Source organism: Panthera tigris, chromosome D1 (assembly GCF_018350195.1).
Source record: "Panthera tigris isolate Pti1 chromosome D1, P.tigris_Pti1_mat1.1, whole genome shotgun sequence".
NCBI lineage: Eukaryota > Metazoa > Chordata > Mammalia > Carnivora > Felidae > Panthera > Panthera tigris.
Window position 1 is genome coordinate 86,134,971 of NC_056669.1, and position 14,714 is coordinate 86,149,684.

General features: G+C 35.9%; 1 protein-coding gene across 2 annotated transcripts in view; it reads right to left on the minus strand.

Annotated features, from left to right (window-relative positions):
- CCDC73 (coiled-coil domain containing 73) overlaps positions 1 to 14,714 on the minus strand; it is a 157,352-nt gene that overhangs the window by 84,994 nt on the left and 57,644 nt on the right. For both annotated transcript variants that reach the window (XM_007082027.3, XM_042957947.1), the window contains exon 3: positions 10,719 to 10,790. In XM_007082027.3, coding sequence (XP_007082089.2) covers positions 10,719 to 10,790 — 72 coding nt within the window. The remainder of the gene's footprint in view (positions 1 to 10,718; positions 10,791 to 14,714) is intronic.

Below are 14,714 nucleotides of genomic sequence, written 5' to 3' on the forward strand. Positions count from 1 at the left end.
GTATGTATTATTGTATGCTCTTGAAATGCAACTTTAATCCAAGTCTATGATTTTTTACCTGTCATGGAATCAGCATACAATAATTTTGCTTCCAGTTGCTTTTCATGATAAAACGCATTGATTTAAAATTGTTTAAACAACTCTAAACATGGCTGACTCCAAAGCTTTCTTCAAGAAAATACCTTTCATCAAAAGTTATTAAAATTAATAGTATACAATTAGCCTATAATCCTTTAGAGTTCCCAAAGAAACCCATTTTATTATCTAGGCACAAATGTTCACATGACGACATAATTCTTTAAATTCACCAAAATAATTTTTTATAAAATCAAAACTACTACAGGGCATTTTTTTAAAATACACATATATGATTCCATTTCTTTTTTTTCCTTCTCTCCCTCCTTTTTTGATAGAAGTTGTGTTCTGTCCTTTAGATTCAAGATGACTTCAAACTTTCTTTTTCTATGTTATTGAATAATTCTCATAATTTAAAGCCATTAGATCTAAAAGTGGGAACCACTTCAAATGTTTCTGTTATTTGACTCCATTTTTCTAAATATGTGTTGATTTATCTACTTAAAAATTTTATCTACTGACTTCCTATTATGATAGGTAGGAGTTTAGCTTTCTTGTACAACCATTACCTAACATCTGCTCCCTCTATTCTTCCAACAGTTACTAAAAATTGTGACTTCACTTTTCAGTAATTATACTATCATGACTGTGCAATTTTTATTCAGTGCTCAGCCATATAATATACCATAATTACATTTCTATCTAACACAGCTTTTTATTTTTTCTAAAGTTAGCAATTACTTTAAAATATTTTAATTATTGGGGCGCCTGGGTGGCTCAGTCGGTTAAGCGTCCGACTTCGGCTCAGGTCACGATCTCGCGGTATGTGAGTTCAAGCCCCGCGTCGGGCTCTGTGCTGACTGCTCAGAGCCTGGAGCCTGTTTCAGATTCTGTGTCTCCCTCTCTCTCTGACCCTCCCCCGTTCATGCTGTCTCTCTCTGTCTCAAAAATAAATAAATGTTAAAAAAACATTTAAAAAAAATATATTTTAATTATTGGGGCACCTGGCCGGCTTAGTCAGAAGAACATGTGACTTCTGTTTACATACTAGATTCCTTTCTCCAATGCTAATGGGAGTGGTGACCTACAGGAGAAAATAATATGTCTCACTTGAGAATCCAAGGGTAACAGTTGTAGGCTAAAACAGTAGGGAGTATCTCTGGATTATTAGAGATATTCACTATCTGAGTAGCTCTTCAGCTTTGGGGTCGTGAGTTTGGGCCCCACACTGGGTATAGAGATTACTAAAAAAAAAAAAAAAAAAAAAATTAAAATTAAAAAAATATTTTAATTTTTATAGGCTAAATTTTAAAAATAATACTGCCAGTTCCCAGATGTGTACCAATGATTCATATTCTCAAATGAAAAAGTAAATTGAATGGAAAAAGCAAAGTGAGAAGATCCCAAGAATGGCTTAGGAAATCACAAACTGCACAGGAAACCAGACAGGTTTAGACAAGCTGTAGATGTTGGACAAAATCTTTCAGAGGCTGTTGGCCAGTTTTCTGTGAAAATAATTTACACTCTAAAGCACTCCCGCAAGCAAGGAAAGAATTTATTGAAGACCTCAGGGACAGTTCGTTGAGGAGTACATTCTGAAGTACATGTGACCTCTAGCTTTCTCCTCACTTTTTTGTGAACAGCCTTAAATCTGGAAATAGGAGATTTAATGCGCAACCAAAACTAGAATGGGAAATAGCCCCATCACTAGATCTCCAAATCCAGCTGTTCAAAAAGCCTTACAACAAAAGCAAAATGAACTGGAAGTCTTATAGATAAAACAGCTTAATGTTCCCACTTCAGTCATCAAGCACTGAAGGAGTGAGCATTTTGGTAAAGACACTTGTAGATATTTATTATAATCGGAAAGGCCACTGGGGAAAAAACTCTCCTGAACTAGCTAAGAAAATGAAGGGGGAAAAAATCAAGTGGACAAATCAATGATACTGCTCTGAGGGAAAATCATGTATCCAACTTCCCATTTTATCCTCAAACTTGCAAAGAGAAATTTCTCTAAATATTAAAAGAAACCTTGCAATCAATGTAAAAGACCAACATGCAATCTGTATCACCAGTCTAGACTCTTCTTCTCAGCATTAGACCTATCTTGTATCTAATCAGCCATTAGCCACCTTTTACTAAGATGTTCTATAGGCATCTGACACTCAGCACATCCAAAACTGATCTCATCATCGTCTCCCTCCATCTCCAACTCTTCACCTTTCATGTATTCCTGGACTTGGTGAATGGTCCCATGATATTTCCAGTTGTCCAATCAGAAACTTGAAATTTACCATCCTCCTTCACTATTACCTCCACACCCACATATCCAATCACTTTCAAGACTTATAGACTATAACTTATTAATAAATTCACTCAAGTTGAAAAAAAAATAAATAAAAAATAAAAGAAACCTTGCAAACATTTTACTCATACCATCAATCCTGCCATCATCACATAATCTCTTCTTCAGAGTCAATGAACTACTCAGATAGTGGATATCTCTAATAATCCAGAGATATTCCCTACTGTTTTAGCCTACAACTGTTATCCTTGGATTCTCAAGTGAGACATATTATTTTCTCCTTTATGTCACCACACCCATTAGCATCGGAGAACGAAATCTAGTATGTAAACTAGAATTGCAAAATTAAATTCTTGCCTGATTTTTTTTTTTTAGATCTCTGAGGATTTTTCTATTTGTAATCAGATTACAGCTATATTTGAATATTGACTACTGGTACCTTTGACATGATCAAACCAAATTAAGATCTCTATGAAGTGGCACTCTTTGTGGGCAAAATGTCTTACTGATATTAGCAGCAAACCTCCACCTAACTTTACATAATATCTCTAAAACCAGAAGTTAAGAATTAAAATGAATAGTCCAAAACCTAAGAGAACGGATGAATCACACTTTATGCCAGTCTTTGAACATTGTTGTTTTCCAGTCAAGAAACTCAATGGGTGAAGATAAAGATCTGTTCAAGACAAATAAATAAAATAACCGTAGCCCCAATTCTTTGCAGTAGTAAGCCCAGATACTATTTTATCTTCAGTGCTACCCGACTTTACATACTTTACCACTATAAATACACATTTTGCTTTCTATAGTGTCCCTTTAGATCAAGATGGTGTGACTAATTTGTCTTGGGAAAGTCAACAATTTATCTAGATAGCTATGCCTCAAGGGTTTACTGAAGAAGCTTAAGGAACTTAAATTTCTCTGTAACTCTACTCTTATACAATATATGGGCAAGTTTTCATTATTCTAAAGATGAGAAGAGCTCTAAAACTAACTCCATTTAACTACTTACTGCTTTAGCTCAAAAAGGACATGCAAATTCCAAAGAAAGTTTAGAATTTTGTCAGAATAAAATACATTATTTAGGGTATGATTTATCCAGTGGGGATAAATCTATCATTCCTGATAAATAAGAAGGTGATTACTAACAGACAATTAAGTTTTCTGGATTTCATTAGCCACTATAGATACTGGGTTCCAAACATTTCTGAAACTGACATCTCTCTATATAATTTAAGTCCTCAATAATGGAACCTCTCCCTTAGGAATGGGAAAGGATGGACAGGAGACAGTAAGTCAAAGGCATAAGAAGAAATAAAGGTCTCAGTAAAGGTAAATACACGGGCAATTTAAAAAGCTAGTTTTATTATAACTTTGGTTTGCAAGTCCACACTTTGCTTTCTACATAATTTAAGTGACGAATGCATTTTTAAGATTATTAATTTATGGTGACACTGCTGCTGTTCTTGCTTTGGCTCATGCTGCTGTCATCCAATGCAGCCATGCAGCCCCTACCCAGCTGCCACCTCCAGGAGCTGCTGCACTGCGTGGGCAACCACACCACTGGGCGAGAGGCAGTAGGGCCCCCGGACCTTCAGGGCCAGCTGCTGCACTTCCTGCAGGCCAATGGTAACCATGCAGCCAGCATCTTGACCAAGGGCTGCCGTGCAAGCACAGAGCCAGCCGGGCGCTCCTGCCCCTGGTACAGTTGTCCCGCAGCAGCTGCCCTGTCTGTAGCGCCCAGGGCAGTCTGGGGTCTGAGCCCTTGCTCAGGCCCCGTCCTAGCCCTGCCCTCTTCCTCCTGCCTGCCCAGTGTCAGCCCCTAAAATAAGGGCAAAAAAGACAAGTCTCTGTTAGTGTGAAAAAAAAATTGTTTTTAATTTATGCTATGAGGCACACAATATATAAAGATGTAGTATCAACAACTGGATAGAGCTGTAAAGAAGCAGAGTTCTTTTATGCTGTTGAAGTTAGGCTGATATAAATTCAAATTAGAATGTTGATGATAGATGCTAACTATAATTCCCATGGTAATCAAAAAGGAAACAGCGACAGAATATACACAAAAGGAAATGAGAATTAAATTTAAATGTTTTACTACAACAAATAAACACAAAAGGTAACAGTAATGCAAGAAATGAGGGACAAAAAAGCTGTAAGGCAATTAAAAAACAAATACCAAAATGAAAGAAAGCAGTCACTCCTTATCAGGAATTACTTAAATGTACATAGATTAAATTCTCCAATCAAAAACCAAATATTGGCAGAATGAATAAACAACATAACTCAACTATAAGAGATTCACTTTATATCCAAAGACACAAACAGGTTACAAGTAAAAGTATGCAAAAAGATATTCCAAGCAAATAACCAAACAACAAAACAAAAAGACACAATGGAAAATAGACCTCAAAAAAGGGTGGGGTGCCTGGGTGGCTCAGTGGGTTAATCCTCTGACTTCAGCCCAGGCCATGATCTCATGGTTCATGAGTTAGAGCCCCACATCCGGCTCACTGTTGTCAGCACAGAGCCCTCTTTGGATTCTCTGTCCCCCTCTTTCTCTGCCCCTCCTCCATGCACACACACACGTTCTCTCTCTCTCAAAAAAAAAAAAAAAAAAAAAACATTAAAAAATTTTTCAAAAGGTGACAAAAGACAAAGGATATTATATATTCATAAAAGCTTCAATACAACAAGAAGATATAACAATTACAAACACACACCTAATGACAAACCTATAAAAATAGGCAAAAATGGACAGAATTGAAGGGAGAAACAGACAATTCTACAATAATAGTTGGAAATGTCAATAACACATTCTCAATAATGGATAGGACAACCAGACAGAAGTAAAGGAATAGAGGACTTAAACAACAGAGTAATCCAACTAGAGCTAACAAATATAAAAAACACCCTACCCCAAAACAACAGAATACATATTCTTCTCAAGCGCACATGGGACATTTTCCAGGATTGATCATGTTAGGCCACAAATTAAGTCTCAACACATTTGAAAAGATATATATCATGCAAAGTGTCTTCTCTGACCACAATGGGATGAAGAAATCAATAGAAGAAGGAAACTTGGAAAAATCTGTAAATTTGTGGAAGTTAAACAACAAACTCTTAACCAATGGATTAAAGAAAAGCTCACAAAGGAAATTAGAAAATATTTACAGATGAATGAAAACAAAAATGCAACATACCAAAAGTTATGGGATGCAGCAAAATCAGTGCTTACAGGGAAATTTATAGCTATAAATGTTTACATTAAAAAAAAAAAGGAAAGATCTCAAATCAACAATCTAACTTTATACCTTAAGGAACTACACAGAAAGAACAAATTAAACTCAAAGGTAGTGGAAGGAAGAAAATAATAAACATCAGAGCAGAGATAAATAGAAAAAAGAATAGAGAAATAGAGAAAAGCAGTAAAACCAAAATTGGTTCTTTGAAAAGATCAAACTGACAAACCTTTAGCTAGATGGACCAAGAAAAGACTCAAATTACTAAAATCAGAAATGAAAGTGGGGACATCATTATTGATTCTGGAGAACTAGGCAGGTATATGAGAGTGCTGTGAACTGTACACCAAGAAAGTGGATAACCTAGATAATATGGACAATTCATAGAAATGCAAAACCTACCAACACCAAATAACAAAGAAAAAATCTGTATAGGCCTTTAACTAGTATGGAGAGTGACTCAGTCATCAAAAATATCCCAAGAAATAAAAGTTCTGTACTTAATAGCTTCACAGTGAATTCTATCAAACATTTTAAAAAGAACTAACAGGAATTCTCTAACTTTTCCAAAATTTAAATAGGAGGGAACACTTCCTAACTCATGCTTTGAGACCAGTCTTACCTTGATACCAAAGCCAGATGAAGACACATCAAGAACACTACAGACCAATATCCCTGATGAACATTGATGCAAAAATTCTCAACAAAACACTAGCAAAACAAATTCAGCAGCATATTAAAAGTATCATACACCATGACCAAGTGACTTATCCATGGGATACAAGGATGGTTCAACATATGAAAATCAATCAATGTAATACACACCACATTAACAGAATGAAGGGGGTAGCACATGACCATCACAAAACTGAACACCCTTTCATGATAAAAACAGTCAACAAACTACGAACAGAAGGTAATGACCTCAACATAAGCTATATATGAAAAACCCATACTCAATGAGTATGAAAAACATCATACTCAATGGTGAAAGACTGAGAGCTTTTCCTTTAAGGTCAGGAACAAGGCAAGGATGCCTGCTTTCACAACTATGTTCAACACAGTATTGTAAGTCCTAGCCAAAGCAATGAGGCAAGAAAAAGAAATAAAAGACATCCAAATTGGAAAGGAAAAATTAAAATTATCTGTTTGCTGATGATATGATCTTAAACATAGAAAACCCTAAAGATTCCACAAAAAGAAATGCTAGAATAAATGGGTTTAGCAAACTAGCAAAACCTACCAAGAGACAAAGTTACACAGAAATCAGTTATATTTCTACATACTAACAATAAATGAGCTGAAAACAAAATTAAGAAAATAATTCCATTTACAATAGCACCAAAAAACAAACAAACAAAAAAACCCTTAGGAATTAACCAAAGAAATAAAAGATGTATAAAATGAAAGCTACAAAACACTGCTGAAAGAAACTACAGAAGACACAAATATATGGAAACAAATCCTATGCTCATGGATTAGAAAACTTCATACTGTGAAGATGTCAATACTACCCAAAGTTATCTACAGATTCAGTGCAACCCTACCAAAGTCCAAATGACATTGTTTGCAGAAATGGAAAAATCCATCCTAAAATTCATATGAAATCTCAAGGGACCCCAAATAGTCAATCTCAGAAAAGAATAAAGCTGGGGGACTCAAACTTCCTGATTTTAAAACTTTCTAGGATTCTCAAGTAATCAAAACAGTGTGGTACTGGCATAATGACAGACACATCCACCAACAGAAGAGAATAAAGAGCCCACAGATAAATCCTTATGTACATGGTTAAATGACTATTCAGTCTTGGAAAGGACAATGGGGCTGGGAAAACTGGATATACATATGTAAAAGAATGGAGTTGGACCCTTACCTAACACTGCACATAAAAATTAACTCAAAATGGATCAAAGACCTAAATGTAAGACCTAAAACCATAAAACTCTTAGAAAAAAACATAGGGCAAAATCTTTTGGACATGATGCCAAAGGCACAAGCAACACACACAAAAAAGACAAATTGGACTCCATGAAAAATTTAAAATCTTGTGCATCAAAAGATACTATTAACAAAGTAAAAAGGCAACCCATGGAAGAAAGGATGTGCAAATCATATTTCTGATATTAATATTCAAAATATATAGAGAACTCCTAGAATGTAACAACAAAAAACAAACCCTATTCAAAATGGGCAAGAATAGACTTTCTTCAAAGAAAATATGTGAATGGCCAAAAGCACGTGAAAATATGCTCAACATCACTAATTATTAAGGAAATGCAAAGCAAAACCATAATAATATACTACCTCATACCCATCAGGATGGCTATTACCAAAACACAGGAAACAAGTGCTGGCAAGAATGGGAGGAATTAGAACCGTTGGGCATAATTGTGAGAATTTAAAATGGTACAGCTGCTGTGGAAAACATTATGGATGGTCCTGAAAAAACTAGAAATATTATTGCCATATGATCCAACAATTCTACTTCATAGCATATACCTAAAAGAAATTAAAGTAGGGACTCAAACAAATATTTCTGTATCCATGTTCATAACAGCATTATTCACAAAAGCTAAAACATGAAAACAAACCAAGTGTTCATCTATGGAAGAATGGATAGGCAAAATGTGGCATATACATACAATGGAATATTATTTCCGCGTTAAAAAGGAAGAAAATTCTGGGGCATCTGGGTGGCTCAGCTGGCTAAGCATCTGATTCTTTGGTTCGGCTCAGGTCATGATCTCACAGTTCTTGGGTTTGAGCGCCATACTGTCAGTGCTGAAATTGCTTGGGATTCATTCTCATTCTCATTCTCATTCTCTCTCTCTCTCTCTCTCTCTCTCTCTCTCTCTTCCCCTCCTGTGTGCTTGTGCTCCCTCTGTCTCCCAAAATAAATAAATTAAAAAAAAAAAAAAGGAAGAAAATTCTGACATATACTACAACATGGATGAACCTTGAGGACATTAATGCTAAGTGAAATAAGCTAGTCACAAAAAGATAAATACTGTATGATTTCACTTATTTAAGAAACTTAGAATAGTCAAAATCATACAGAGTATAATGGTATTTGCCAGGAACTGGGGAGAAGTGAAGGATGGGGAGTTTAATGAATGAGTATAGAGTTTCAGTTTTACAAAGTAAAAAGAGTCATCTGTAGATGAATGGTGATGATGGCAGGACATTAAAAATATATTTAATACCACTAAACTGTATAATGGTTAAGATGGCAAATTTTATGTGTATTTTACCACAATAAAAAATATTGGGAGAAAAAGATCTTCCTGAAGCCACTTGGGCCTACACCCCAATAACCTGTTATATATCCCAATTCTGACTTACCCCTTTTGAGACATACTAAGACTGTCAAGGTAATGTTCTCACTGCAATGAGTTCTAATAAAAACAGTTTTATTTTATTAGGAATACAACAAGGAACTTCTTTTTTTATTATTTTTGAGAGAGAGAGAGAGAGCGCGCAAGTGGGGTTGGAAGAGAGAGAGAGAAGGTAAGAGAAGTTCCCAGGCAGCCCCCCCAGCCCTCCCCTCACCTCCCCCCATGCTCACAGCAGGGGCTCAAACCAACTAACTGTGAGACCATGATGATCGGCCGAAATCGAGTTGGATGCTGAACTGACTGAACCACTCAGGCATTTCTAATTTATACTGCCAACAAGAATATATATATGAAAGTTCCTATTTTCTACAACTTTGTAAAGTAAGGTAGGAATTTGGCTTTATTTTTCTTCAGAAAAAAGCAGTTCTAATACCATTTCTTGAATTATCTATTTTCCCCTCACTAATTTGCAATGCCACCTCAGTCACTAATTTATCCTATGATCTGGATCTATTCTGAGATTCTATTATGTTCCAAGGAATACCTATCCAAGTACACAATTAAAGTAGCCAAGTAATATCTATCCACGTAGACAATTAAAGTAGCACCAAGCTCCTTTAATTATTATTATAGTTTATAATAATATATTTAAGAATCTAGCGTAGCTACTTCATCCTGTTCTCTTTTAAAAACTTCCCAGACACTCCTATATGTTTATTCCCACATAAACCTTAGAATCAACTTAACTACCACAAGTACACTCTTGCATGTTTAAATTGGATTGTATTAAACCTACTAACTTAAGGACTTGGATAACTTTATATTGTTGACTCTCTCTACCCAAAAGCAAGATATGACTTTACATTTTGAAATCAGCATGGAGTTTGTTTGTATTTGATGTTTATCTGTTTTTTTCTCTCCACAGACCGGTTTCAGGCCTGTGCCTCATAATATCCAACTCTAGTTTTACTCCCAAATTCTACACACCTGTGGGTCTGTCTGGTTTCAAATTCCCACCATTTCCAATTTGAGCTATCCTCTGTCACTTGAATTCTGATTCTGATATGCTACCTCCAAATTCCTGTTTCAATATTGCCAAACAGTGAAAAGAGGGGGCCATCAAAATTAAGATTTCAATTTTTAGCTATTAAGATTACTTTGGTGGAAACATATGAGAAGCACTATCAAAACTGCTTCTATATACATCGGCTAAAAGAGAATTAGATTTGATACTGTTTTTTAATATTTAGTTATAGCATGTAACGACAGCCTGTGAAAATAAAGTACTATTCTGAGGTTTTCTTAAAAAACATTTTGACTCCTCTATAATACATGTGTTTCTCGGGTATTAAATAGATCATAGTAGATTTTAGCAATATCATCAGAAAGCCTGAAAATAACTTTCATTCTCAGTGTTCTGGAGGCTCAAATATTATTAAAACAATTTTAATGAGAATTCTCTTGAGACTTTTTTTTTTAATTTTGAGAAGGAGGGAGAGAGAGAGAATCCCAAGCTGGCAGCACAGAGCCCAACATGGGGCTCAATCCCACGAACTGTGAGATCATGACCTGAGCCAAGATCAAGAGTCGAATGCTTAACTGACTGAGCCACCCAGGCACCCCTGAGACTTTGTTTAAAATGATGCACAATCCCCCAAATATGTTTAGGAAATTTAAAAATTAATTTTGCTATTAAGGTAAATACATTTTTAAAGATGTTAAAAACACTAATCTGAAATAAAAATTAAAAATACTTACCTTTTGCCATTTAAGTTCTTGTGTCTCCACAATAATTTTACCAATCTGCTCTTCATACTGAGTTTCTGTTTCCTAAATCAAAAAGAAAAATGCTAGGAAAATTAGGACTTTAAAACTTTTCATTTCAGCTCTTTCTAGAGAGATAAAAAAAAGAGCATCATCCCACACTTAAAATATCCTCCCACGTCTGGACAAACTGCAAATTAAATAGACAAGCCTATCAGAGAACTGAGGCTCCAGATCATTCAATTAATCCAAGCTCTGGATAACTCTCTCCTGCAGGAAGAACAGAACTAAAGCATTTACTTACCTGGGATGTAAACCACTGAGTAGTGATAAGAAAATTCAGCTACAAGCTCTTCATAAATTGCTAAAGGCAAAATGTGTACTAGTTTAAGAATGTGAATTCCCAGGGACCCCAGAAATAAAGAGGTGTTATATCTTTTATCAGGTTTTTGTTCCAGGAAGCCCACCAGGTGGTTACAAGGAAGGATGGGAAGAATCCAACAACCTGAGAAGCTCTGCCCTGTGGTACTAGCTGGGGAAGAGAAGAGCAGTCACAACCCATCTTCCCTATTTCCCCTACAGAGCAAGAATCTTAATCTGCAAGGGAAAGACAATAACTATATCTAAGAACACTAGTGGAAACCCTCTGCAGCTGGTAAAGGGGAGTAAGAGCCACTATTGAAAACTCCACCTAGACAGCCCTGTCTTCCTCATCTCCCATAAGGAAAAAAAGCCTAATTTACAGAAGGAGGGACAATAAAAACTACAGTAGGAGAGCACCTGTGGAAAACCATTGTAGCTGGAAATAGGCTAGGAAAATAAGAAAACAGCTCTATCATTGGGGTAGGAGCAGGAATACGTGGGGGGTCCAGCATTAAAAACAAAGGAGGGATCAGAACCCCTGTGAAGACCTCACCCTGAGACGCAGAACCTAAGAACTGAAGCTTAATAAAATCAGAGAATTCCCCTACTCCCCCACCTGCAGCCACCACCTGAAGAACAAGCATCAAATAAAAAGAACAGGGAGATCAGATGGGAGGGCTGCAAAGACAGATTCTCTCTGGGAAGCAGCACAAAAGGAAGACCCAAAGCCAAGCAGGAAGTAGTTATTTAGAAAAATTCTCTGATTTTGTTTAAAATCACGTAGTAATACTCATGAATTAGCCTACCCCATAAACACAAGGTATCACAAGAGAAAAAGTGCCTGTAGTGTTGAAGATATGCCCCAACACAGAGAGAAAGCACTTCTGTAAAAACTGGGAGTTTTTTACTTTTGGTTTCGGGCATTTAAGGAAATCTCCACCAAACAAAGCACGAGCTGATCATTAAGTTAGGAGCACAATGGCCTCAATGGTCACACATGACAGAAACAGCAGACTTTACAAAATTATTTCAGAAAAGTCACTAAACCAACAATAAGCAGCAACCGTAGGGAGGGGAAAATATCTGATTTTCAGAGCTGCCACATATTCAAAATGTCTATGTCCAGTTCTCAACAAAAAATGCAAGGGACGCAAAGAAACAGGAAAGTGTGATCCCTATACAAGCAAATAAAAAGTTAAAAAGAACGGTCTCTGAGCAAGACAAAGACTTTACATCAACAATTTAAATACGCTCTAAGAGCTAAAAGAAACCGCGTACAAAGATACTGCAACATTAAAAAGTTAATAAGGAAATGCTACAAACAAGCTTATGCTCATAAATTTGACAACTTACAGAAATGGATCAATTCTTCAAACTTCAATATAGACAATCTATATAGCCCTATAACCACTAGTTAAAAAGCTCCCAAAAAATAAATGTCCAGGCCCACATGGTTTCATTACTAGAGAATTCCACCAAATACATAAAGAATTAACACAACTTTTACACAGTCTTCCAGAAAAATAAAAGAGGAAGAAACACACCTCAACTCATTTTATAATGCCTGTTTACTATGACACCAAAACTAGACAAAGACAGTACAAAAACAGAAAACTAAAACCAATACTTCTCACAAGTTTTGATGAAAAAATCTCAGTAACATATTAGCAAACAGAATCCAACAATGTATAAAATGTTATACACCACGACCAAGTAGAATTTGTTCCAAATATACAAGGCTGATTCAATATCAATAGTAAGTTCATGTTTTTCACCATGTCAATATCCTACAGAAGAAAAATCACATGACCACATCAATTGTCACAGAAAAGGCAACTGATGAAACCCAACACTCATTCATAATAAAAACTCTCAGTTAGGAACAGAGAGAATTATCTCAATTTGATAAAGAGTATTCATAAAAACATTACACTGAACATCATATTCAATGATAAAAGACTGGATGGATGGATAGACAAGGAAAGGGAAAGAGGAAAGAGAGGCAAAGAGAGAAGGAGAGAAAAAAAAAAGAAAGAAGGGAGGAAACAATCAGAAGTAAAATTGTCTCTATTTATAAATAACATAATTGTATACAAAGAAAACCAAGGAATCCATAAAATATCTCCCAGAACTGATAACTGAATTCAACAAGGTTTCAGGATACAAGAGCAACACCTAAAGTATCAATCACGTTTCTATACACTAACAATAAAAATACAGAAAACAAAATTTAAAACACCACACAACTTATAATCACTCCAGAGAAAATGAAATACATAGGTGTGTACTTAAAGAACATGTTCAGGATCTGTATGCTGATAGATACAACAACATGGATGAATGAGAAGCCTTACCTAAAAGAGTACATACTGTATGATTCCATTTACATGAAATGTTAGGGGGAAAAAAACTAATTGACTGTGGGAAAAAATCAAAAGAATGTTGCCTCTTGGGGAGGAAGTAAGGGTAGAACTGGCCTAAGTAGGGGCATGAAGGAATTTTCTGAATGGATAGAAACATTTTATATCTTCATAAGGGTTTACATTATCAGATGTATGCATCTCACCAAACGTACAGTTAAGATTTGTGTCTTTAATTGTATGTAAATTTAAAGGGGGAAAAAGCTGTAAACAAATATTGAACTCCACTTAATGATACGCAGTCTGAAGTACTTGGAAGAACACCAATGTCTGCAATTTACTCTGAAATCACAAAAAATTAAGTTGAAAGAGGGATACATTGATGGATAAATAGGTGACAAAGCAAATAAAGTAATATGTTAATGGTGTTTGAGTGTTCACTGTCAAATTCTTTCAGTTTTGCTGTATGCTGGACAATTTCCACAATGAAATGTTTCAGGGAATTCAAAGAGAATGTTAACATATAAAATACATGTTTTTGTTACAAAATATTTTCCTTATGACTCTCTTACTTTTTTTTTTTTTTTTATTTTACACAAACACACTTACTCATGCTATGGTATTCAAAGATAGGCTTTCACAAAAGTTGTCTCATTTATTTAAAATGCTTTCAGCAGATGGGGCGCCTGGGTGGCGCAGTGGGTTAAGCGTCCGACTTCAGCCAGGTCACGATCTCGCGGTCTGTGAGTTCGAGCCCCGCGTCAGGCTCTGGGCTGATGGCTCGGAGCCTGGAGCCTGTTTCCGATTCTGTGTCTCCCTCTCTCTCTGCCCCTCCCCCATTCATGCTCTGTCTCTCTCTGTCCCAAAACTAAAATAAAAAACGTTGAAAAAAAAAATTAAAAAAAATTAAAAAAAATAAAATAAAATGCTTTCAGCAGCAAGGAGCAACAACAAACCCCAACTCACAATGGCTTACCTCATATGACAATGACTTTAAATGCAGAGTGCTTCTAAAACTGACTTTCAGTGGTTCAACAATATCATTTAGGACTACGATTCTGCTCATCTTTTCATCTTGCCATTATCTAAGTGATTTTCCTTAGGCTTTACATTCCGTGGCTGCTTTAACTGAAAGCATTATGGACAGAAAGGACATTAACCCGCAGTAGAAAAAGTGTAACCTCTTAATAAAAGAGTAACAGGCGGGGCACCTGGGTGGCTCAGTCGGTTGAGTGTCCGACTTCAGCTTGGGTCATGATCTCACAGT